Genomic DNA, 13223 nt, shown 5'->3' on the forward strand with positions numbered 1-13223 from the left:
GTTCCGTGCTCTATGAATTTTATATTGTAAGACGCTTCCGCGAGGAAACCAGGCCAAATCTTACACGATTTATCGTCCCATGCTTTTATAAATTATCAATCTTTTTATACTTACTGCCTATTTAGTCTTCCTCGTTACGGAGGGCAATTAAGTTACCAAAGAAACACCAGTCGTATATTCTTTCTTGTCTCTATAAACGATACGGTTTTTTATTATGTTTTAATTGGTTCATGTTAAGCTGATTATCTTCTCCTTTACGTTCTTCAATTTTCGCTCTTTCTTCAAGCCTTTGAACCCTTCTTTCATACCCTTGATGTATCGTCGACACGAGAAACTCGTAATGAAGCAAACAGTTAACATTGACCCAGATCATCGTGCTTTTTTGTTTCTCCCCGTAATGCTTTGCACATGATTAATCGACGGGGCAGTAGTATATCGTTTATCGCGTTAAAGTTCAGAAAAGGTAACTTCTTTCACGTGCTATGTAGCTTGGAAGTTTGTTCGCAGGAGGATTGCATCAGGTGTACGCTTATAGTGACGGGGCACATTTTGCAACCTCCTGTCGAGTCTTCTTCAGTCGAGCAAAAAGTCAATAGCGTCGACGTATTATGTCTATATTCTTATTTACGAAGCGATTTTTACAGATAGCGGGAAAAATAGTCGGCCACGTCTCATGCCGTGAAATTATTGTTCATCGATGACATTTATTTTAGACCATCGCAGTTTTTGTCAGAGCTAATCCACCGGTAGAATTTGCAAAACTATACTAAAGCTCGATCGAAGATATTAGGCACATCGGTAAAGTAACTGAAGCTGTCAAAATAGAATTCTCAACTGTTTATGTCTTTAATCCTTTGAGTACTTGGTCCATACAAGCAACATGAAAGATGTACGAGCGTTTAATGCTTGCAATGGCGAGCATAGAAATAGCAACATTCTGTTTTAGTAACTCGTGTGAATGAATGTTTATTTTTGAATGAATGTTTGTTTTATTTTTACATTAATATTATTATGTCAAGAAAAAGAGGGAGAATGAAATATTTGCAATATTCTAACAGATATTTGAAGAAATATATATATATATCATTTATTTATAATGGTGCTATAGTATAATATACTTTTTAAGTATGTGTTACCTATATCTAAATTAATTTTATTATGTCGTGGATACACATAAAAGAGTAGATGAAAACAAAATCATCGAAGAAACGAGATATTATATAAACAATAATGTAGACGTATACACAATTAATTTTGTACTGTATCATGAAAGAAGTAATTACTTTCATGATATATTTACAAAAAGTTCAAATCATTGGAATAATTCTTTTTTCTACCACATATTATTATTTTAATAAGCACGGGAAGGGTTAATAAACATATATATAATATGTAGATATGTTGTAAACATTAGTATATCTTTGAATGCATCAACTCAAAATTGTCGCTTATTTGATATCGAAGATTTGAAGTATACACAGCTTGATGTCGTTCAGTTAGCAAAATTGAAATTTTCAAGTTGTATTCTTTTGAAAGAAATATCTCTAACTTTACGACCATTACAGCTAACTTCGTCGTAAACCATACTATATAATATAATTATCAGAATTGAAATCTCCGCGTCCTTTTTAATGAATTATCTTTTCTCTGTTTTTCCTTTTTTTTTTCTTTTTTTAACACTGGTATTCGGTATGAGCGTGTCATTGAACCTAATTGCAATACTAGCGAAACTTGGTATATTTCTTCCGAAAGATCACAGTTGATACTCGAAAGCCAGAACTTTAACAATCAAGTTTTTTCCACTATTGATTCGGACGAACAGAATTTATAACTACTACGTGCCTCTTAAATTTATCTACGTTTCAACATTATAAGACTTCAAGGCCATTTGAACGTCTCATCGCAAGACGCTTCATCTTCCAAGCTCAAGGGACAGTATTCATCAGCAGTGACCCTGTCCAAATCCCCTATATCCGCTCTAGGTTTGAACGGTAGCTCGGAAACCAAAATACCTTCTAGTGGTTCTTTTTCATCCGCGTCCTCCTCGAACTCCCAAAAATCATCATTGGAAACGTGATTGCCGATGACCGACTTAAAATCCTTTTCACTGAACGTGATCGTCTTCACGTTTCGTCTTTTGGGTAATTGCTTCTCGCGTAAAATGTCCCTAGACATGGCCAGCTTCCTGTCGTATTTGATTCTCTTAACCGTGCTCTTAGACACTCGGGAGACTGATCGATGACGATCGTCGTTCTCGCGACGTTCGAGGTCACGGTCGTCGTGATTAATAGGTTGTCGAGAATCCTGTTCATTCTCGGTCGACTTCCTTCTTTCCAGCTCCGATTCCGCGACAGTTCCCAGGAATGCATTTTTATCGGTAGATCCCCCTGCGGCGGCCTCGTTTTCACTGGTGCCACCTGTCACCTGTGGCTCCCCATTCGTTTCCACAGAATCATTTTCTGCAGCTTCGACCGCACGCGCAATCGTTTCGACAGCTTCGAGAATCTCCCGCGATGGCTCCACAGTCGGATCGGGGTGTGGCGTGGTAACCGCGGAATTGGTCTTATCGACCGAGTCAGCTTGTACGTCGGACCTCATTCGCGGATTCTTTCGATACTCTTCCTCCAAGTAGCTCCGGAACTGGTCTCTGAAGTAACTGTCGATCATTTTCCACACGCTGGTGCTGTACCAGGTGAGTATACCAATGAGAAACACGCCGCGAAAGATCAATCCCAGCATGATCACACCCGAGTGTTATTTATTGCTAAATATTGCTCGTGGTAAATCAAACGAATAATAAGAATGCGCATAATTTAACGATTGATATTTTGCTTATTAAAATTTATGAAGGGTCTGTGATAAAATGTCCATGATTATGGTCTACTGTAATGTAAGCGATGGAATACTTTTAGGAAGTTTGAGTAAGAGTCCCTTATGACCTAGAGAATCGATACATAGATACTTGATACTGTGGTACAAACAAGGTAAAATAAATATTTCTGTAGCTCTTTGATGTTGAATCATGTTACGTGTTACGTTAATGCGAGCGTACGTCTAGAGTTCATGTTCAGAAAGCAAAGGATAATTTGCAGCGTGTAGTTATAAACGCTGAATTACTCCAAGAAAATGCGTTAGATATATCGATCGTAGTATTGTTAACTTCTCTCTACTATATCAAACTTCGTCCAAGATTTTTTCTCAAATTTTGTGAATAGTTTCGCTCAAAAGTTTCCGCTTATTCCGTTTCGCCGAAATAGTATTCCTTTAGAATACTCATAGCTTCCTGCATTTTTGGAAATCCCATCGTGACAAAAACTAATATCGAATTGGCGATTACGAACAGTCGCATCATTTCGAGACCACTGTTAGATCTTAACCATTCGCTAAATCCTTGATTATCCACGTCCTTTTCAACATCGTTTTTCTCATTTTTCTTGTCTTCCGGGCCGTTCATTTCGTTCTGCCGTCCTTTTCCGCCTTTGTTTTCATAATTGCCACGTTTTTTCATCGCTTCTATGTGGATTGCATCTGAAACTTATAAAATTCCTATTTTTAACAATTGCAGACAAAAATTAGATAGATACACGCTTCCGCTTTTGAAATAGCATTCTATTTTTATCGTACTGTAAATTATTCTTGTTGATTCAAGTTTCACGAGAAATATCACATGGAACACTAATTTTGGACATCACTTTTCTGGAGTACAGTTCCTGCGTATCTATAGTAAGCGCGCCTAAAATACATTGCTTTAGAAGCCGAGGGGTTCACAGTAAAAATGGAATTGTAATGTTTTTAGTTCACTGTTGTACTCATTCATGTGCTCACTTGGTCTTATTGTATCGACAACTAGGACAGTAAGTTTAACATTTTTAGTGTCTTCATAATTTTCCTTTCTATCGTTTTTGTTCCAAATTGGAATGAAACATTGACGCAATAAAAAAGCAGTAGTCGATTCAATTATTACTGACGTTTTGTTGCATCATTAAAATTAAGAAGCAAATTTATTGAAAATATAAAAAAAAGATATGAACAGAAAAATTCAATTTATTAAATTATTTAATTCCATTCGTGTGTAATTAAAATTTAATTTGACATATCGCTTTAAAGAATTGATTTCGTCATTTCGTGGTTTGAAAATAAATATTAATGAAACACGGTATTCGATTAAGAAATTCTCAATTGATGTACTGACGTGATGTTTATGGAATATGAACCATCATGTGAATAATGAATTACCATGTACGCCAACAGCGTCACGTGTGTAAGGATTACGATTAATTTAAATTTAATCAGCTGTGAAATAAATGAATATACAACTCATGTGTTTACTTGAAAACGGAACAAATCTCTTTCAGATAGTCATTGTTTGTAATCAAATTATATCGTACAAGAGCACAAGAAACAAAACACGATTTGTATTGGCAATTTACTATGGCAGCAAACGTGTTAACCATAATAATACGAATCACAATTGCTCATGATACTTACGTATAATCTTCTATAATATTCTCTCCAATCCTCTACTCTACCTATACGATAGACAATATCTAGTCTACCGTCTAATCTTTCTAATTCCCTCAAAATGACGAAACCAATGAAAATCAGTCGACGATTAATTTCATACTATTCTTTAAATTTAATATACAGGGTGGATGGTAACTGGTGGTACAAGCGGAAAGGGGGTGATTCTACGCGAAAAAAAGAAGCCGAAAATATAGAATAAAAATTTTGTTTAAATTCTTTTTTTTTTAATTTTTCCATCGAGACAACGATCCGTTATTACGAGACGCGATAAAGTGCACGCGTACCGAGCTAAAATTCAAAGTCGATTTTCTCGAAAACAAAGCCTCAAACGAAAAATTTTTATTCTATATTTTCAACTTCTTTTTTCGCGTAGAATCACCCCCCTTCCGCTTGTACCACCAGTTACCAACCACCCTGTATAATTTAATATCAGAATTCAAGAATCGCAACGATTGTAATCATCTCTTCCTAAAGATGTACCAAATACGTTTCAAATATCACGTTAAAGTATTCAACATCGGAATAATTATATTCCCACCATCATTATGGTATTCTACCATAATGGAGTTCCTCTAATCGTTGTAAAATTGCGGTATCGCGTCCATGCATTTGACGGCATAATGGTTTCGTAGTAATCGATGCAGACTAAATGAACTGGATTTGAGTACGCCCATCCGTACTGTTGTCGTCGAAATGTTAGACGATCCACACGCATTAACTTTCGCATACAGCACCGATAGAGGCAGGATATTTCAGACATTCCGGCACGTACGGAAGAGACGAATGCTCGAGCGAGCGCGCGACGATCGTCATTCGATGTATGCGCGTAATTTACTTGCGTGTGTGTAATGCCGCGTGGAAAATACATATGTATGTATAGCTCTTAAACACGTGTAGGTTTTAGGACAAGCAGTCTAACAACGAAAGCATCCATTTCTGCGCCACGCGTGTTCTTCGCCACTCGAGAAAGCAATCTACGGTGGCTACAAAAAGTACTGGCACACGTCCTTATTTTCCAATGAAACGTTTTTTTAATCCGGTCCTACGCTTCATTTTCATAATTTCAAATTTTTGTAGTCATATACGGGGATACTATTAAACGATACTAAATTTAATTGTATTTAGCTTTAATTAATTGGTGCTCAAATGCAATAGAATGGTCTGACAACACTCTTTTTTTTAATACATAATTCATTCTTCGTTTTTTAGATTAGACTCAAACTTAAGCTGTTTGGTATTTTTTTGTATTTTTATAAAGTAGAAAGTATTTTGTAAGTTTGGAGAAGTTTCCTTATATAGAGAGATGTTTAAATACAGCACATTTCCTATTACAATTGTTAGTTCGTGTAGCAAGTCGTGTTTCTTAGAACATTGACCATTATCGTTATAATACACTAATTCCATAAGTAGTTACAGAAATGAGTAAATACAATTTTGCATTGTGGTTTTTCTTTATTAAGGATGAGATGAATCATTTCAAAGAAGTTGGATTGTTTTATCAAATTGTTGTTTACAATTAATTGAGACTTGATAATAGAGCTGAGAAGCTTTTAAGAAACTTCTGATATTGTTTCAAGGAAGAAAAAACAAAATTTTTACAAAAAGAATGTCGGTGTGTTTAAATACTTATCTGCGGCAGTATACGTGTAAACGATTAGAATATATTATAAATCATCTTCGAACCTGTTCCCATAAAGTGTTTAAAAAAAGTAATCAGTAAATAATGTCAAAATTTTATAGAAAATTTCAAGAGTAATATGATTTCAAAATTAGCATAGGCACACAGGAACAAGTGTTGAAAATTGTATTATGACGTTGGTGTGAAATGTCGGTATAGTATTGGTTAAAACAGAATTCCCACACTTTATCACGGCCTTGTTTCTTCTCTAAAACTTGGACTTCTCTATTGAGCTTCTAATTACCGAAGTTTGCTCTTTCATTATTTCTGTTGAAACTTGCATAATGTATGGCAAAAGTTGGACTGCCGCTGGCAAAAATAGATAGTTGTTAACTAGGAGACAATTATAAGACTTCATCGGTACAATACTATGTCTATCGTTCGTTTCTTGTCTTCTTTTATCCCTTATAGACCTTTACATCTTTGTATCGATCGCTTTGCTAGAATTTAATGTTACATAATTTACAAGAATATCGTTATTTTAATATCGCATTTTTGCTTCCAAGGTGATATAACTAAGACATAATAATTTTCCATCAAATGCTAACGACTGGTTCTAATCATAATGACACATTTCTTTATCCAATGGAAGATCTATTATAAAATAGAATAAGAGGTTTTATTTTTGTAATCTTTAATTTATATTTTTTACAAAACTATCAGAAATTTTCTCGCCGTGCTTTGAAAAATATGCTTTACTACTTCTGCACATTGATCTGATACCATAGATGTTAAAATAGAAATAAATTGTTTCGCTAAAAGTTGAAAAATCGTGATTACTTGAACGACTGACCAATGTTGTCGTTCTATCTTATCTGTAAAATTATTTTTAACTCCTTTAATTCCTTTCTGCCTGTTCAAATGATATTTAAGGTTTTACGAAACTCGTAGTAAACGAAATATCGTAGGCCAGTGCGAGTTCAATCCCCGAAATTGCATCGCAACTAGATCAGCATATTGTAATTGTCTCATGAATAAATATAAGCTTGTTTTCGTATAAGTAGGATGGCAAGTGCAGGCCGATAAATTTTTCCTCCATGGGTTTAAAACTGGTTCGTCCCTTCCTTGCTCCGTTTAAACGTGATTTAAAGTTGCCCTCCGAAAGTTAGCGTTGATGCGTTGCATAAATGAACAATCTCTCGAATGGCATCTTTTAAGATTTTATATTTAAAAAGTGACTTAATCTAATAAGACGTTATCTGTCTCTTTTCCGCGTGCAATCGACTAAAAATATACTTATCTGTCTGTGATATATATTGTCATCTATTTTTTTTTTATGTAGGTGTTTATTTTTTATTGGTAAAAATAGAAGAATTCAGTAGATAATTTCAAATAAACTACGAAGAAAAATTCAATAAAGAAATTGTAGCCAACTCCATTCTGTAGCAGTATAATAGAAGAAATTTTGCGTACAATATTCAGTCTCTCAAATTATGATTCAAATTAAAATTACTATTTATTCCCTTCACCCATCTTTCACTCCATAGATTCGTGTTATATTTATTTATCTCATCATTACATCACTCTATTAACGGTATCCTACCTCAATCATTAACCATAAATCAAGAAATTTATCATATGACAAGAATGGAAACATTGGAGATACATAGCTGGTGAGTTGGCATCGCGAACACGATATTTTACAGTTGGACGATCATCCTTCACCGCGTGTATTTTTTTTTTTTTTTTGTTCATTCCCGCTCTTTTCCGATTCAATGTAAAAGTTGGACATGCTTTATGAAGTCCACCGAAACTAAATTACCTGAACGCGAGAGGTTTTGATCGCGTGAGAACTCACCGCGATAAATCAGCTTCCTGTCGATCACCGAGCAAAGGTCAGTGAATCACACGATTCGACGTTGAATTTTCACGCAACTTTTCTGCTCGCTGGATTTTCGTGTCGTGGCACATGGAAAGACCGTCGCCAACTGGTTGCCAGTTTTTCTCTTCTATATCGTTGTGGATCGTGTTCATAAGGCTTCTTCAGTGGGTAAGCTCATTACAAGACTCCCTGCTCACGTCAAGCGTTCTTCGAAGCGCGTATCTCGTATCCCGTATAAAATGGTTCGAGAAATGTTTAAAATTGAGATAATTTGAAAGAACGAAAATTAATTGTCGCATGGAACATACGTAATATAATGTACAGTTGACGCTCCTATGATCTTTTTTTAAGACATATGCGTAGGTTTGGTATTCTGTACTGGAGATATAACGTTCGTAATATCCACTGAATTTGTCTAATAATAATTTGTAACATTATAATATGATAAGATAAAAGAAAACGAACTTCGAAGCACGGACAATTATGTTGAATTGCAGCAACAATTGTACGGAATACCTACAATTATATCGAAGGTATGAAATAAGATAAAAAAGAAGATTTAGCTTTGGAGGTGTAAGATATAACGATTATTAGGAAATTAGATTAGATTTTCAATGACAGTACGTAGATGTTTGTTCGATCTAGCTTGTGGTGACGATCAATTTGGTACACGATGATCGATACGGGTTTTCAAATACGACGTTATTTTCCATTTAGAATGTGTCAGTTAAAACAAGGAACGCTTCATCAATCACGCGCTTTATACAATACTTTCCGTAAAAGAGTATCAAAATATAATGACATGGTATTCTATCGCCTGACGAAAATAAAATGTAAATTTTCACGAAACATTACGTTATTAATTATTACTCTTCAAAGTGTATTTGATCATCAGTATAATATAAATATGCAAGTTCTATTGAAATAAATTACCTCCATATTTGAAAATCACGTAAAAGCGTGATAAGTATATTTTTGTCGATCCTTCTATTTTAATGTCACTTTATGACTAATAAACGTTTTAACACAAAACAGCTGAAAATGGAAAGATCCTGTTAGCTCCAGTCAAAAGTATAAAACCAAGGCAAGCAGTATTTTCATATCTACGATATTTGAATATCTTTCGATATCTTAATATTATGACAGGCACTCACTAAAGAGAATGAAAAATGCTTGTTGAATCCTAAATCAAGTAGAAAAATAATGGTAAAACAAGATTGATTAAAAATATATTGCAGTTTTAAACTGTCGTTTTATAAAAAATGTAAAATTTGACGTATCCTTATCATCTTATTTCTCTGTATTCGTCACTTGGAATTTATAATATCAGTGCCAACAAGACACACGCTTTTCATTGTATGGATTTTTTTATTCCTGGTATATTATTGCAGAATTTTATTATTTGCTTGTTTGATGCGACGTTTCATTCATTTTAAAGTACGTACGGAAGTTTTTGAGGACACCGCTCGAAACCGTACCATAGTACTTCGATATTCAATAACTATCCGCTAATCCGCTAGTCTACGTAAGTATGTCGAATCACTAGAAGCCAGATACGTGAATATTTGTTCTTTTTTCCACTTTAGGTTCATCGACTTCGCAATTATTAGTGATAAACGTAGACTATGTTTACCGACGTATATGCAGAAATATATGTGCAAGGATAGATAAAATGTTTTCTTCTAATACAATTAATCCATATCATTTTTTATTCTTTTTCTTTTCTTTTTTTTTATGTTCTTTACGAATGAAATGTAAAATGTAAGTGTTACGTAATTGTTAGACGAGAAAAAAAGAGACTCTGAAGGGGCAGCCTCTTCATTAAGCTATCTCAAGGGATTGCTCTTTCTCGATGGAGAAATTGAATTCTAATATAGTTACCTCGATCTTCGTTTCAACGATGACGCTGGAAAAGCTAGAATGCATCTCTACATGGGTCTGTTTAATTTTTCTATTTTGTACAATTTTTCTCTTCGCTGTTCAAATTACATTTACGTTCGTATTATAAAATATGCGGTGGGTACACTAATTTATTTTATGAATCTGATATCTATAGGTTGCAAATTAAAAAGATATTTCGCCTGGTGAAAAAGGATCCTATTTTTCAATTTTCCCTTGATACGAGTTTCAGGAAAACATATATTTATATACATGTTACAGTTATACGTTTTAAACTGTGGTCTAGCTCTGTGGTTTGTCTCTGGTCTATCCGAGACAATATTTTTTCAACAGAGAGGAAAAGTCTCAGTTAGCGGATGAAAAGCTTCCTTTACGGTCAAGGGATGGAGTTTATTGGTCGTTTTGTTGAGAAATTTCCAGGTCGCTCGTAACTAATGTACCACGTACGAACGGTCAAGAGTCTCTCCGGAACTCTTACACTATACCATACCCTTTCGTTCTATTTATCTTATATCTGCCAAGGAATACATAGCTTTAGAAAGATTTCATGAGGTAACGAGAAATGATTGCATTACGTTCACCGACAGTGCAGTACAGATAGCAGAAGCAGCGAAAAATAGGTTTGATTCTACACGAATTTAATGGATAGAGATCATTATCTCTTTGATGTGTACAGATTATTACTGTCTATCGACAGTAGACCAGTCTCTTTCTCTTCTCTTCTAGCGAATATATTGTTCTTAGAGCACGCATTGCTAGAGGGTTTACATCGTTTCCTTTCGAATGACATTACCAACTTCTTCTTAAACAATACGTCGTTATCATACACTGTTGGCCATCAGACTCGCATAAACATCGCTAGCCGTGATTACCACGTGAACACAGACAGAACAAGGAACCTCGGAAGCACAATACCGTGCCATATCCGTGCCGCGACTATTTTAACTCTGAATTCTTATCGTTAGTGGAAAGTGGAAAAGATGAGTAAGCAATGTGCATCGACGCGTTTCTGGGTAAGTCCGGAAGTAATTCGAACCAACAATTTTACGCGAGGAAATTGAAGGACTAGTGTAAACAGGCAGGAAAATCTATAAGTAATTTTACTCAAAGTTTACGATATTTTCTCAGAAATTCTTTAATTATTTTATAGTTCTATTTAGTTTTAACAATAAGCAAGTAGTAAACCTTTATTCATGGATACACTGACTTACAAATGAAAACAGATAACAGGGTATATATAAAAAATCTCTCAATAATGAAAATGCTTCCTAGAATTACAGTATTATAAATCTTCATAAATTTCAAACAATCTTCGTCGTAATCAATCGCAACGGAGCTTAGAAAGCTATTAATACGTATATTGTTTGCATACAGGATTCGTGTAGTCTCATTAAGACTTCCGTGGGTTATTTATCAAAATCAACACGGCACTTAACGCGCTAACATATTGTTGACGGTATACCGTGAAATAAATTTTACCGCCGCTCCCGTATTTCTGGAAAATATGTCAACGTTCATCGAGTGAAAAACGTCGATTCACGCCTGCCGTTCGCATCGTCTAAAAAATTAAAAATGTCGATTCACGCGTCCCGCCAATAGTATAATCCAGCACTACTTTATTTACATAACCACACCACTGCTTCATTTATAGAATTTAATATTAATTCCATAGATTACATAGATTAGAAACAAAAGCACGAATTGAGAAATTGTTATTTGAAAATCACGTGAATATTGGAACCCAGATTTATAAACAAAACAGTAAGCTGAGATAACGCCTTTAAAAGAGAATAATTTATCAGGTGAGTTTATTTTCGTTATAAGACTCCACAGAATTCTGTGTTGAACCCTAACTACGCCACTTAAGGATTCTCGATGCTGTTCAACGCGTGCTTGTTATTTTTCGCTCTGTAGAAGTTGCTTGTAGACATTGCTATTACGCCTGTATGTATTTGCTCGCTATGTTTGAAGAGAAAAATTGTTTGCGAAGGTTTTCTGCGATCCTCGCGCATCTTTTCTATGAGGAAGCTATCGATGTAACTTCACCATTTTGGTTGTTCTTGTTTGATTGCCATGAAATTTCACCTACTTAAGCCTACTTAACCAAGGAAAAGATATTTCAGGCGATCAAGTGAATTAACCTTTCTCTTGAATAAATACTTTATTTGAATTCTAAATTATTTTTTATTTGCAGTGAAAACGAAGATTTGGTAGTAATATTGGTCTCTTCATTCATTTATCGTTAATCGTCAATCTATCTTTATTCGAATAAACGAAATGAAATGAAACGGGTGATTGTTCTATTATCTGAAAATTTCATTACCTGACTATTTTTATCTTTCTATTAATTCGGATATGAGAAGTTCCCTTGAACTTTCACATCCCCTCCCCTCGCCCTTTCCATTTGTCAAGACTCGTCACCGTAATCCTGCTCGTAAGTTTGTTATTCATAAAATGCTTTTGATTTACATTGTATTCATGAATCAGCATTGTCTAAAGGGGCATAAAAATTTGTACTGACGCGACACGATGAAAATAGTATTCGCTAAATTTACATTGTCAGGTGGCTCACCTGTTACGCATACAATCGGCCTGTATGCATGCATGTGTTGCGAACGCAAACGTGATTTGTTTGCTGAATTATTCGGCATCTCGTTACGTAACCCTAATTGCGCGCTATACCTACCCGTATGGCCAGTTAATTGCAACAATAACGCGAGCACTGAAAAAGAAGCGTCGATCGTATGAGCCTATATACAATTTGAAACTAAAAATAGAACAGTAAATAAGCAGGGATAATACGCACAAAAATAATAAATCACGATGAAGCTGATATTTTAATGTCACGATTAAGATAGCTTACGTATAACAAATATCGACTAATGAAAATATTTGAACATTTATAAAAGTTTTTGAAATTCCATTAATAAAGCGTGATACGAGTTCATTTTTTATGTTGCATTATTATATTTGTGCTGTCTAGTTGGTTTTGTTAGACCGTAGACCTCAGATTAAAATAAAAAGCCATAAACAGCCTTATAATACCTTTTTTCTGAAGTTAGTCAAATACTGCTTGTTGTAGATAAAATATTTGCTTTGTTTAATTTATTATATCTTTTACAGTAAGACAGTTGAATGCTTGCAAACAAGCATAATATATCTACTGAATTTTACTATGCAATAATGATTAAATTAGAACCAATTACAAAGACCTTACCAAATACCAATGTGTTTTAATATTTTAATTCACAGAAATATTAACCTTAATTAAAAAGATATGGAAAAAGGTTCAGGTAGAAA

At 34.6% G+C, this 13223-nt stretch overlaps 3 protein-coding genes across 5 annotated transcripts in view; 1 reads left to right on the forward strand and 2 right to left on the reverse strand.

Annotated features, from left to right (window-relative positions):
* Nucleotides 1–13223, forward strand: part of LOC100740788 — a 145660-nt gene that overhangs the window by 14894 nt on the left and 117543 nt on the right. The window lies entirely within an intron of this gene.
* On the reverse strand, nucleotides 1651–2795 carry LOC105681251. The gene has a single exon (XM_012390015.2). The coding sequence runs from the start codon at nucleotides 2737–2739 to the stop codon at nucleotides 1879–1881; it is 861 nt and encodes a 286-aa protein (XP_012245438.1). The 5' UTR covers nucleotides 2740–2795; the 3' UTR covers nucleotides 1651–1878.
* On the reverse strand, nucleotides 3204–8158 carry LOC112213471. 2 transcript variants are annotated; one of them, XM_024370223.2, is made up of 2 exons: nucleotides 8001–8158; nucleotides 3204–3528 (listed from the first exon to the last, which is right to left on the reverse strand). In XM_024370223.2, the coding sequence occupies exon 2, from the start codon at nucleotides 3506–3508 to the stop codon at nucleotides 3236–3238; it is 273 nt and encodes a 90-aa protein (XP_024225991.1). In that variant the 5' UTR covers nucleotides 3509–3528; nucleotides 8001–8158; the 3' UTR covers nucleotides 3204–3235. The 2 variants fall into 2 exon arrangements, with proteins under 2 accessions (XP_024225991.1, XP_024225992.1); XM_024370224.2 differs by having other exon boundaries at nucleotides 3204–3534; nucleotides 8001–8154.

This window comes from Bombus impatiens, unplaced genomic scaffold (assembly GCF_000188095.3).
Source record: "Bombus impatiens unplaced genomic scaffold, BIMP_2.2 scf_0673, whole genome shotgun sequence".
NCBI classification, from domain to species: domain Eukaryota; kingdom Metazoa; phylum Arthropoda; class Insecta; order Hymenoptera; family Apidae; genus Bombus; species Bombus impatiens.